The 12766-nt window shown below is 29.6% G+C and overlaps 2 protein-coding genes and 1 long non-coding RNA gene across 3 annotated transcripts; all 3 read left to right on the forward strand.

The window, feature by feature from the left end:
* Positions 1-2138: 2138 nt before the first annotated feature.
* Positions 2139-3364, forward strand: LOC149031587 (uncharacterized). Its single transcript, XM_089175451.1, has 2 exons — positions 2139-2754; positions 3060-3364. The coding sequence occupies exons 1-2, from the start codon at positions 2559-2561 to the stop codon at positions 3362-3364; spliced, it is 501 nt and encodes a 166-aa protein (XP_089031577.1). The 5' UTR covers positions 2139-2558.
* A 74-nt stretch (positions 3365-3438) lies between these two features.
* LOC149031588 (uncharacterized) lies at positions 3439-5149 on the forward strand. The gene is made up of 4 exons (XM_089175610.1): positions 3439-3577; positions 3973-4208; positions 4402-4582; positions 4673-5149. The coding sequence occupies exons 1-4, from the start codon at positions 3439-3441 to the stop codon at positions 4825-4827; spliced, it is 711 nt and encodes a 236-aa protein (XP_089031736.1). The 3' UTR covers positions 4828-5149.
* A 5013-nt stretch (positions 5150-10162) lies between these two features.
* On the forward strand, positions 10163-10542 carry LOC107073348 (uncharacterized). The gene is made up of 3 exons (XR_001476718.2): positions 10163-10184; positions 10332-10397; positions 10498-10542. It is a non-coding gene; the product is annotated as an uncharacterized LOC107073348 (long non-coding RNA).
* The last annotated feature ends 2224 nt before the right edge of the window (positions 10543-12766 follow it).

The raw sequence follows: 12766 nt of genomic DNA on the forward strand, positions 1-12766 counted from the left end.
ATTCTAAAGAAGTTTTCACTTCAAAAAAAAAGGATTACTAGGTACATCAGAGAAAAAGAATTTTTGATACTTTATTAGAAGAAAACTTTTTTTGATATTTTCAACATATAATCCAAAAATCGTATTTCGGGGTAGTTTTTAATTTTTTTCACCCCTTTCCCGGTAGGTAGTTGAGAACTTTGCCCACAGTTTTGTACGCATATTTTTTATTATTTCCATATATTTTCAGCAGCCGTATAGGCCAAAAACCCGATTTCACGGCTATTTTGATTGGACGGCATAATACGGATAGGCAACGGAGCGACGGGCCGCTATGCAAGGGCCACGATATTTAGTAAGAAAAGAAATAAAGACAAACATATAGGATTGAGCTTGCGAGAGAATGAGACGGAATATAGCTATACAGTTTTTCCTATTCTCGGTCTCTTCTTTCTGCTCTGCTTCGTAGTTAACGCTCCTGGTTGTATATGTGTGTGCTTGTGTGCGGCTGCTTATTACGAAACGTAGACATATATTATTTCGATCCTATAGTTTGTAGAAGAATAAACAAAAATAAGCACGTGGGAAGGCGACAAAAGAATAAGGTCCAAACGAACCGACGGTCGAAATAAAGAAAGAAGGTGTGAAGTCTGCCTTGTAAGTTGTATAAGTGTGTAAGTCTGTGTGAGTCGGGAAGGATATATATATATATATATATATATATATATATATATATATACGGGTCATTTCTTTTCTATTTTTCTAGTTCTATTTAAAAATGTTTCTACTTTATTAAAAAATTAGTATTAAATTCTTAATTTCGCAAATATTATAATAAATAATTATGAAATACATAGAATATATAATAATTGTATTGTCTGAAATATTAAAAAAAAAAAAAAAGAAGGATTACTAGATACATCAGAGAAAAAGAATTAAAGAACACTGTAGGATACATTAGGAGCAGCTGACAAATTCCATTCAAAAGCAAGTAAATTACTGTCACATTTTAAGTCGCATATAAGAAAATTATATTATTAATTGTAATTATAGTTATTAATTAATTTGCGTAATTAAAAACTATACTAATGTTTCAAAATGTTTCAATAAAATAAAAACATTTTGAAGATGTTGAACGCCCAGCGTGTATTGGTGGAGCTTACCACGGAGCTGAAATCTGAGACTCGTAGTGTACTTAGTTCGATAAGCTGAGAGAGTGATACGATTTAATGTATTGTTTAGATTTTTCGTTGTTCAGATCAGATCTTTATTTAGACGTAGAGAGTATTTAGAAAGATAAGTTTAAGGTCCAAAGAATAAAGACGAGATATGTTATAAATCATAAAGGTCTCGAGAAGTGTAACAGGCTATATAGTTGAAAAAACATTTCTTGAAAAACATATCTTTATTAGATCTCTCATTGAATTTTACCAGAACCTTCGTCCAGTCCAGTAGTATTTTCCATATGTTTTTCGTAACGTCTTTATTTCGTCTATCTTATTAAAATGTTTGTTATACAGCGCAAGAATGTAGATGAAAACGGGAAATTGAAAAGCATACTAACAAACAAATATTTTATACCTTAGTTTCAAAAAAAGGATTATTTACTTTTACCTAATTTCTGACGAATTATATTTCCTTTGATAAACATCCTATTATTTTGGTGTCTATAACTATCACATTCAGCATTCCATTTTTATTGCTTGAATTTGGAGAAGTGTACCTTTTATCAAATATCCAACCAAGAGAAGAGACCATACCGGTGACCTTTATTTATATATGGTAATAATTTTCTAATAAATAAATCCTACAATTATCTTACTCTTGAAACTGTGCATTCGTCTCATTCTCTCGTTTTATAAGTACTTAATATAGAATAATGGCAGAAAACAAAGCTTTATATTGAAATAAAAAAATTAGTAAACCATAAAAATAAAATGATTCTCATTGTTGACATGTAATTATGGGTGTTTGCGTGAAAGAAAGAGATAAGGAATGGTTGCTTTGTCAGGATGCACGCGTGCGTCTAGCGTGAGGATGACGGAACGAGAGGCAGTCGACTGTTCCTTGTTTGTCGCCGGGCTACTACAGTGTTGTGTGTGTGTGTGTGTGTGTATACGTGTGTGGCGAAAAACAAACGCAAGCTTGTTGTACGACGTTTGATGGCCGAGGGTGGGAGTAGAAGCATCCGGTGTGTGTGTATGTGCGCACATACACGTGGAAAAGGAAAAAAGATATAAGAAGATATGGAAAGTATCAGATGTATGCTTGAAAGAAAGAAAAGCGTGGAAGATTGGAAGATTGGGTGAGTTGTGTGTAAGTATACGTGTGCGAGAGACTGATGAACAACGGAAGGAAGGAAATAACATTCGAGAAAAGGCGTTTTAGAAAATTTCTGTAGGAACTGCCTTTCTAAGCGACGCAGTCTGTTATGCGAAGGTGGTGGGGAGGAGGATGCATTATAAAAGAGGGCATAAGGAAGAACAAGGGAGCTAGTTTGTGAGTTTTGATTAGTGAGTGCAAAAGTAGAAAGTGATAGCGAGTTAGTGAGTTTAATTATATATTATAGGCTCTACGAAATGACGAAAAAGTTTGTAATTATATTACATAATGATTCAACAAAAAAGGTGTATCCTAGCAAATGGCTAACTAACAATGGGAAGATGATAACTATGCCACCAGATAATAGGAATTTAAAAAGATGCATTGTGCGAAGAGTAGATCCACAGGAGAACTGGACCTCAGTAACTTTCATAAAAGTTGTTAAATATAATGGTAATAATGTTAATCATTTAAATCTACGTTATAAATTTATAATCTCTTATAAATTTTTACATAAGTAAATAAATTTCTTTTAAAAACATGTATTTACATTAAAAGAATCTTTCGGATATAACATCATTTTTACGTTAAAATGTTAATAAAAATTTTCTGTTTTTTTTTCTTTTTCTTTTTTTCAATTCTATCATTCAAAAAATAGTATAGAAAATAGTAATTTCATGACAAAAAGATACATACGAACGTGTGTACTTAATTAATATTTTTATTTTTTATATTTCATTATCTAATTATGTTTTTAGATGATTACAATGAAGCAGTAAAAGAGGCAAAAAAAGCAAACGTAGAAAACGTTCCAGAACCTAGTGATGAGGAGAAGTTGCGGACTTCTAGAGGCAAACGTAATAGAAAATTCTTACTTGAAGCTGGGCCTAGTTCAAAAAGAAAGTGTATTGATAAGAGCAGATCTGCCTTAAGTGAACTGAATGTTAATACAATTGTTGACGATAACAGTGTAGAAGATCCTGATGAAGGACCACCATATACACAACAATTCAACATTGAAGAACTAACAGAGAATAAAGAAACAATGGATTCAAATGGTTAGATTATATTTTCAAATTATATATCGCTTTAAGGTGGTGGGTAAAACGCAACTAATGAATTTTATAAATATTTTTAATGGATAATGATACCAATCCTACAATTGATGAAAATGATACTGTTATTGAAAAAGCAGATAACATTGAAAATGTTGCTAAAAATGAAGGAAACATAAAAATTGAAGAAAAAATTCTTAAACATCTTCAAGAATTAAAAGGTACATATTTGTATTGTTATAAAGGGTGCACTAAATTTAATTTAATTTAATTTAATTTAATTTAATTTAATTTTTTACTGATAATGGGATGTTTTTAATACAACTTAATTAAAATAACATACGAACTTTTACGAAATCCGTTTTTATTTACTCGTTTATAGAAACGTAGCATCATTAATTATTAGATTTAGGAAATTATAAGCTATTAAAATTAGGTAAAAAAATTAATTTAAAGTAAATATTCAAAGTGAGCATGATTAGAATATTTTTATTCTAATAATTGTACTGTAGTCAAAAATTTCATGAAAAATTATAATTATTTTCGTTGCCCTTTTAATTATACGATTTAACTCAATTATAATGCAAGCTATATTGCTAAACTAATTTATTTGCAGAAGCACTGAAGACAGTGATAGAACGTTTAAACAAAATTGATAATTCAGTAAGTAATTTAGAACGAAAAATGCAAAATTTAAAATCTAATAGAATAGAGTCGTCAGAAGCATCCAACACGGACTTGTCCGATGAAGGTAGAATATTTGTAGAATCTTTCTTTCCTGTGGATAATGAAGCAAAAAAACTGGAGGTCGCAGAAGCAGCTTTGTTAAAGAGGAAAAATGCTTTAGCTTTGGTAATTGTTTTTTTTTTATAGAATAAATATTAATAATCATTTTACCATTTATAACTTTTCAATAGATATAATAATATTATTTTCAACTTTATCATCATTTGTGCATCTTATAATTTATTTATAATAACATTTCCAAATCATTTCAAAAGTCAATTGTGTATCAACTTGATATCAATTATTAACAATTTTACAGATCACTTTTATAAAATCTTTTGGCGGCAAAAATACACGAGATAGCATTAATACAATTTTGTCAAGGCTCATTGCAGATAAAGTTTTAGTTGAATATTCTTATAAGAATCAGGGAAGAAATAAAATAACGAATGAACCGAACAAGTGCTTCAAAAATCTCATGATATGTAAATGTATTTACGGTACGTTGCTTTAAATTCTAATGAATACTCTTTCAATTTCAAGTATAAAATGATAATTTAATATATGTTATTTTTAATATTATTACACAGAGGCCGTAAAACAAAAATACAATGAAGCTGACGAGGATACAATGAAAGAAAGCGTTTCTTCCTGGCTCGATTCAGCTAGAACACGACTTAGATACAAATCTAAAAGGTTTTACATAATTTACAAATTTTGTAACATACATAAAAAAAGATTTTAACAAAAGTTGTGAATCGTATTTTATATAATGACGTATGCAAAAAGCGTTTTTCAAAAAACAGCTGTGTACGTGAAAGCAGGTTTCACGCACGGATTTATGTAAAAACATTAATTAATCATTATTTTGATTGTAACTTTTTATAAATTCCTCGTACATGAAGGTAATTTATAATATAAACGAATAATCCATTTGTTTTTGTTACCGTTCTTCCACCACAAGTAAAGGTTTCCAACCATTGGAGTTAAGTGCACTCTGTGACAGTGACACAGAATAAAAATAGTTATTATTTTATTTTTTAGTTTTTTATATAATAATAAACTCCCTGTAGAAAAAATAAATGTATTTTTCAAAACAAATGTAACTTTGTTTAAATGTATGTAGCTTTATTTATTAAAAGCAAGAAAATTCAAAAAATTTTTAATTTTGTAATTTTGATTTGTATTTAAATTTTTGAAAGATATCTTGAAACATTTTAAATAAAATGTTTGTAAAAGATTTTGCAAAGGATTTATGGAAAGTTCAAAAATAGTTTAGATCTATTTCAAAAATATTTCTCGAAATCTTTTGCAAAATATGGTGATAAGATTTTAAAAAATCTTTCAAAAACCTTTTTAGAAATCCTTAGCAAGTTTCTAAATCCGGCGACTTTTCCACCTTGTAGAAATATTTTGTAGAAAAATCCTTTTAAAGGACTTAAAGCTTTCCAAGTAATGTTTTAGAAAGTTTGTATGTTATGTGGGGAATATATCTTAATTGTTTTATCATAATCTTTATGTTTATTTCTGGCAAAGTGTATTTTGAGTAAAAAAATATTTTTTTACATTTTTTTTTAACGGAAAAAAAATATAAGTTAGTTAAAACTTGAGATTTTAGAAAAAAAATTGAATTTTTAATTTTGTTTATATTGTTCCACCACTTCAAAAAATTCAAGAAAATTCCTGAGTGTAGAGGAGTATAAGAGACATTTTCTGAGGAGTTTTGGTGAGTGACGTATTCTAAAAAAGCTAAAAAAAAAAAAAGATTTTACTTTTCTTTCGTCCGCTAAAAATCGGCTTTTCGTTAAAACATTATGATCATCCTTTTTTTTCATGTCTTGGACACCTAAGAACTGGAAAGAAAATCATCATTGATTAGTTTTGAATTTTACTATAAAAAAAAAAAAATAAAATCGAAAAACAGATTTTTTTGAAAATCTCGAGAACCGTTTGAGTAAAAGAGCTAAAATTTGAGGTGAATTATTTTTATTCGACACCAAATCGATCCTTCAAGTGCGAGTTAAAAAAGCCACGGGGGCAGATTTCCTATACTTATCTGGCTATACCCTTTTCGCATTTTTTTTTTAGAAAAACCGTTATGTTCTCGAATTTCGCCATTTTTTAATTTTTTTTTATTTTCTACAAAAAAACTTTGTCTAAATCTGCGATTATCACCGCCATTCTTAGAGTAAGCTGAGTTAGTTCCCTATTTTTTTTATTTAATTGAAAAAAATTTTTTAATTCATTTTTTTTTAAATTAAATTAATGCAATTAAACAATTTTACAATATTATATACTTAATTTATAGTCTCAAAATACAAAGTTTTTCAAAGAAAAACATTTCAAACTTTCGTTTTTTGCTGTAAGAATATAATGGAATTATTATGTCATTTTTAAGTCAGAACATATGACTTTATATTGAGGTCATAAAAAATCACCATTACGTCATGCCTACGAAAATATTTGAAGATCACTGTATGACCTATGTATGTTATCATTTTAAGGCCTTGTGTTCACTGGACGGCTTTACCCGTCCTCGCCATATCCTATGGTGTATAATGTAGGACTATATAATATTTTTATTAAAAATAAAAGCACAAATTAGAAAAAAGAAAAAACATTTAGGCGTAGTTACCAATTAAATCATTTTTATTTAAATATTTCGTTATGGTGGACCAAAGATTATGGATGAATTCATAATTTATCCTTTTTGATTAAAACATGAGTATCATTCGTGTGTATAGAAGGATTTGTTCAAGTATCAATAGTAAAGAATATTTATTATTTAAACATTCGATTTTTGTTTAAAAAAAACTATGGATACAATTGATAAATTTTGTGTACTATCTTATGATGAGATGTGCAGTAGCGAACAGCTTGATTATAACAAAATTATAGGAGAATTTACTGGTCATGCTACACTGGGAGCCGATAAATCTCTATTAGGACAAAAAATATTTGTGGTGGTTATTAGAGGTATATAAAATAAATGGAGGAAAGTGATTGCTTGCCACGTTACTCGTAAAGAATCCATAGATCCAGTTCAAGTAAAAAATTTTATTCTAGATTGTATTACCAGTGTAGAAAAATGTGGACTTTGCGTTCTTTCACTTTCCTCAGCTTTGGACGGCAGAAACAGATCTTTTTGGACATCTTTGAAAATAACTGCAACGAAATATGGCAAGAGAGTTAATTCATTTAATTATAATAAGCATGAAATTAATGTATCGCCAGATGTTTGCCATCTATTAAAAAATTTAAAATCAGCTGTTTTAAGACAGCTAGTGTATCTGCCAGCTGAATTTGTTGAAATGGAAAGCTTATCAACAAATGTAGTTGATGGTTCGCACATAATTAATTTATGGAATTATGAAGTATCAAATGTTGGAGCAAAACGGTTATTACACCATCTTAAAAGAAAGGACGTTGAACCATTAAATTTTGATAAAATTAATGTAGGCGCAGCGGCTCGTTTTTTTTCGCTTAAAACTGCGAATGCACTAAAAACTGCAGTAAAGATGAAAATATTACCCGAAGAAGCCTTAACAACAGCAAAATTTATTTTAATAATAGAAAAGTGGTTTGACATTACAGCATCTAAAGTACGAAAAGCTTCTATCACTGCAAGAAACTGTGATCAAAAATATATATTTCTACATTCAGTGATAGATCTTTTCCAAAATACTGTTTTTCAAGAAGGATGGAAGCCACTGAATTACGGTTTTGTTCTTGCCACTTTGTCATTTTGTGATATTGCTGAATATTTATTTGCAAATGGATATGACTTCATATTGGAAAATCGTTTCACTCAAGATGGAACAGAAAATATTTTTTCACAGATTAGAAAGAAAGAAGGTAAAATGCCCTCTGCTTTAAAATGTCTACGAGCCATAAAAGGAATCACTGTTTCACAGTTTGTATCTGATTGCAAACGAACCAGTTATATGAATGATTCAGATCAATTTTTACTTGATTATTGTGCAAAGAAAAGGAAAGCTGATAACCATTCAGTATTGGCTGCAAATAAGACTGTTGAACCTCCAGTAAAGAAGCTACAAACAAGTGATACTCAGTTTTGTGTGCAAACATTTTTAATTGATGAGTTTAGCAATTGGATTTCTCGTTATGATGTAAATAGCATCTTTTATTTAGCTGGCAGCACAATTAATGCTGTAGCCAAACATAGAGAGATGTTATCCGTGTTTATAAATCAATCACTGAATAGTATTTTGTAGTTTAATCTATCTTTTAATGTTAAATAATAGAAAGGTTAAGTACTAACATCAACTATCAAATAAATTTTTTTTAATGAAATTTGATACAATTATCAATAAATAATTCAATCTCGCTTGATGTCAACAAACGTGTTTACTGTACAAACAATACTGGCTTCTGCTAGCGTCTTCTCTGTAGGAGCAAAAATGGCGGATGAGAGTATTCATTTCTATATATAATATTATTGCTGTATACATTTTAAGTAATGATACAAATAATATGTAACTTTTGTGAATAATGCAAGTCAATAAGAAGTTATGTTTCATAGGTTTTATGATAATAATAAGTACAATAATTAATTCTGTTGTGTAAAATATGATTTTAGAAATGATTACAAGCAAGCGTTAAAATAAGAAATTGTAAACTTTACAATACTATAATCGTTCTATTTATATATAAAAAGAATAAACATACCTTCAATTTTTGCTAGACAAAGCCCAAAAATCTTTGTAGCGAGTTTAGAAATTTTTATTGAAAATGTATTTTTCAATATGTTTTTAGACAGATATTAATAGTTGTTTACGACTATTAAATGACTATTAAACGATTTCAAAAAAATTTCTTTTTCATTTATTCACAAATAATTAAAAAAATTGCAAAAAATAACAATAAAACCTACAGACTAACACTCACTACATACGTTTTTTTAAAACTTCCGCTCACTCGAGGAGCTAAAATGGCGGATGAGAGTACTCATCTCTATAGTGCTCTACTGACGATTAGTTCATACAAGATTTCAAAATGTCGATGAAATATACAGAAATCGGAAAGGTTATTTTTCTCTCAATGTACAGGTTCATATGAAATTTTTTCTTCACCATTAAATCCTTAAGATAGATGAATTCAAAAATTTTTAATTAAAAAATATCTTATAGATAGTTGTTGGTCCATGAATGGAATTTTTAGATATTGTGCCAGAATGGCCTGGTAGTGCTCATAATAGTAGAATTTTTCAAAATTCTCGAATTTACATGAGATATTTAGAACATCAACTAAATGGAATATTAGTTGGTGATGCTGGATATCCATGTCTACCTTAATGACACCAATCAATAACCCAGTAACGGACGAAGAAATCACGTCAGTAATTATAGCTGTTATTTATTTTTAAATAGATTAAAAATTCATACATTTTCTTAATAGATTCATTTTTTAATTAAATTTTCATTCCACAGCGTAACACTATTATTAATTCATTAATTTTTCGTTGCTTGATACAGGTATAATAACATTCAGAGTAGGACACGAAACATAGTGGAAAGAACTTACGGTGTATGGAAACGACGATTTCCTTGTTTATCAAGAGGATTAACAACCAAACTTCTTTGTTCAACCACAATTGTTGTAGCCTGTGCTGTATTACATAATATGTCGTTAAGATTTAATGATAATTTACCAGACGATGATTCAGATGAAGAACAAGATGAAGACGTACATGTACCTGAACCAAATTGGCAACCTGCTGATGGTTTTGCATTTTGTGAAGTATTAATTGAGCGTATGTTTAATGCATAAAAATTATAAATCAATCTACTCACATTAGAGCACTATAGAGATGAGTACTCTCATCCGCCATTTTTGCCCCTACAGAGAAGACACCAGTATGGTTTTGTATAGTAAACACGTTTGTTGACATCAAGCGAGATTGAATTATTTATTGATAATTGTATTAAATTTCATTTAAAAAATTATTTGATAGTTGATGTTAGTACTTAACCCTTTTATTTTGAACATTAAAAAATAGATTAAACTACAAAATACTATTCAGTGATTGAATTATTAACACGGATAACATCTCTCTATTAGGAACGTTTCAGTAATAATTTGGTAAGTAATGATTTTATATTACTCTGAAAAATAGATAATCTGTTTAAATTATAAAAATACTGGATTTGTTTAGTAATATATATTAAATATATTGAATAACATATTACAAATAAAAGCTCAATAACTCTTATTTTTATTTTAAAACAGATGAAAAGTATGCCAGTAAAAAAGGAAGACAACAACAAAAAATCAGTCGCTGCTAAAAGCAAAATGGTATTATATTCTTATTTTGAAACATTAATTATTTATGTTTATGTTATATAAATATGTAAATTAATTGTAAATTTAAAAATAATAATTGTATCTTTTTTAGAAGTATGAAAGTGGAATAAAATCTGTTGACGAAGAGACCATTATGTCTTTGCTTGCTGAAAATTTATCTATATGAAAATCTATGAGGGCTCAAATAGAGAGAATGAATGCAATTTTAAAAGAATATAAATCATATTCAGCAGCTTCAGAATATTTAAGCAAATACTGTTAAAAAAGGAATAAGAAAGTAATCCTCAATTTCATCTAACCTTAATGTAATATTCAAATATGCGCGCTCAAAGAACAATAGTTACTAATAGGTAAGACAAAAGAGGGATAGGAAGTATATCGGAAAATAGTTACTAGACAGTTGAAGAAGATCACTTAAGAAGCGCGGACGTATTATAAGAAAGGTTCTATTATAAAATTTAAGTGTTATACAATCTTTAATATTAAAATAAAGTAAGACTGAAGCTTTGCATTTAATATAATATAATATAAAACCTTGCCGAACCCGCTGCAATTTTCCTTAATTCAAAAGGAAAAATTAACAGGTTATGGGCCCAGAGCACGTGTTCGGCAATTGAAACGACCGCGTGTAAAATAAAATAAAATAAAATAAAATAAAACTAAGTGTGCAAGAAAATATACATGAATATCAAGAGAGAAATGATGGCTAGTGAAAACAATATAACTGGAACAATGGATAATATTGAGAAATTGCGAGATGCAAATGGATATAACATGTGGAAATTCCAAATGACGATCTTTCTAGAAGCAGCTGATCTGCACAATCAAATAAATGATGAAACACCAATAGAAAAACGCAATGAAGTTTGGAGGAGAAAAGATGCGAAAGCAAAAGGATTTATTGTAAGTACGATAGATAATACCCTTAAAATTCATCTAATAACATGTGATTCAGCATATGCCATGTGGCACAAATTTAAAGGAATCTTTGAAAGAGACACTGCACAGCAAAAATGCTCTGCAATGCAAGAATTTTTTGAATATAAAATGAAAAGAGACCACAATGTGGCAACACACATTGCTGAATTAAATAATATAGCATATAAAATAAAATCTCTTGGAGGAAATATCGATGATGGCATGTTGATATCCAAAATATTAACGACATTACCAGAAAAGTACAGGTACTTCATCAGTGCATGGGAATCAACACCGGCGGATAATCGAACCCTCACAAACTTGACGGCTCGTCTTTTAGCTGAAGAAGCAAGGGACCATGTGGCTGAAGAGGAAGAGATAGCAATGAAAGTTGAAACAAGAGAATGTTTCAAGTGTCACAAAAGAGGACACATTGCAGCAAACTGTAAGAAAAGTGGAAAAGACACTATGTATTGTTACAACTGCAAGAGAAATAATCATAACACCAGGAATTGCAGAAAAGGATCAACTGCAGCATGTAAAATTTGTAAGAAAACTAATCATACTGAAAATACTTGTTTTTTTAGAAAGCGATTAAATGAATATGAACCAGGAACAAGTAGTGGAAAGGTGGCATTTATGGCAGGTATGGAAGAGTCCAAGGAAGAATGGATAGTCGACTCGGGAGCCTCGGTACACATGACAAACCAGAAGGATCATCTGACAAAGTCAAAGCCAGTAGATACTAAGATCAACATAGCTAGTACCAAAGGCACAATGACAGCACGAGAGCTCGGATCACTAGAAATGGCTAGGTGCGAACTAAAAAATGTTCTCTATGTTCCCGACTTAACACAGAATTTACTTTCAGTGAACGAAATTACTAAAGCTGGAGGAAAGGTAACATTCAATAAAGATAAAGTAGTTATAAGTAAAAATAATAAAATTATATTAGAAGGAAGAAAAAACACAGTTGGATTATATACTATCAATGCAAGAGAAGAAGCTATGCAAACATCACTTAAGATTAATGCAGAACTACTTTGGCACAAAAGACTTGGACACCTGGGTGTAGATAATATGAAAAAACTCCTGGAAATCTCAACTGGAATGGAGATAGACAAGGGGATACTTGGTCAGCTAAGCAATTGTGAAACCTGTATAAAAGCAAATCAGAAAAGGAAACCATTTAACAGTGTAAGAGAAAGAGCAACAAGACCTTTGCAGATAATACACACTGACGTTTGCGGCCCAATAACACCAGTAACATGGGATAAAAAGAGGTATTTCTGCACATTCATTGATGACTATACTAATTTCACAATGGTATTTCTCCTAGCACATAAAAATGAGATGGAAGATAAAATAAAAGAATACATAAAATTAGCAGAAAATAAATGGGAGAAACGGGTAAAAACAATTAGATGTGACAATGGCAAGGA

This window comes from Polistes dominula, unplaced genomic scaffold (assembly GCF_049000335.1).
Source record: "Polistes dominula isolate Pdom_NZ unplaced genomic scaffold, Pdom_raw_medaka contig_17, whole genome shotgun sequence".
NCBI classification, from domain to species: domain Eukaryota; kingdom Metazoa; phylum Arthropoda; class Insecta; order Hymenoptera; family Vespidae; genus Polistes; species Polistes dominula.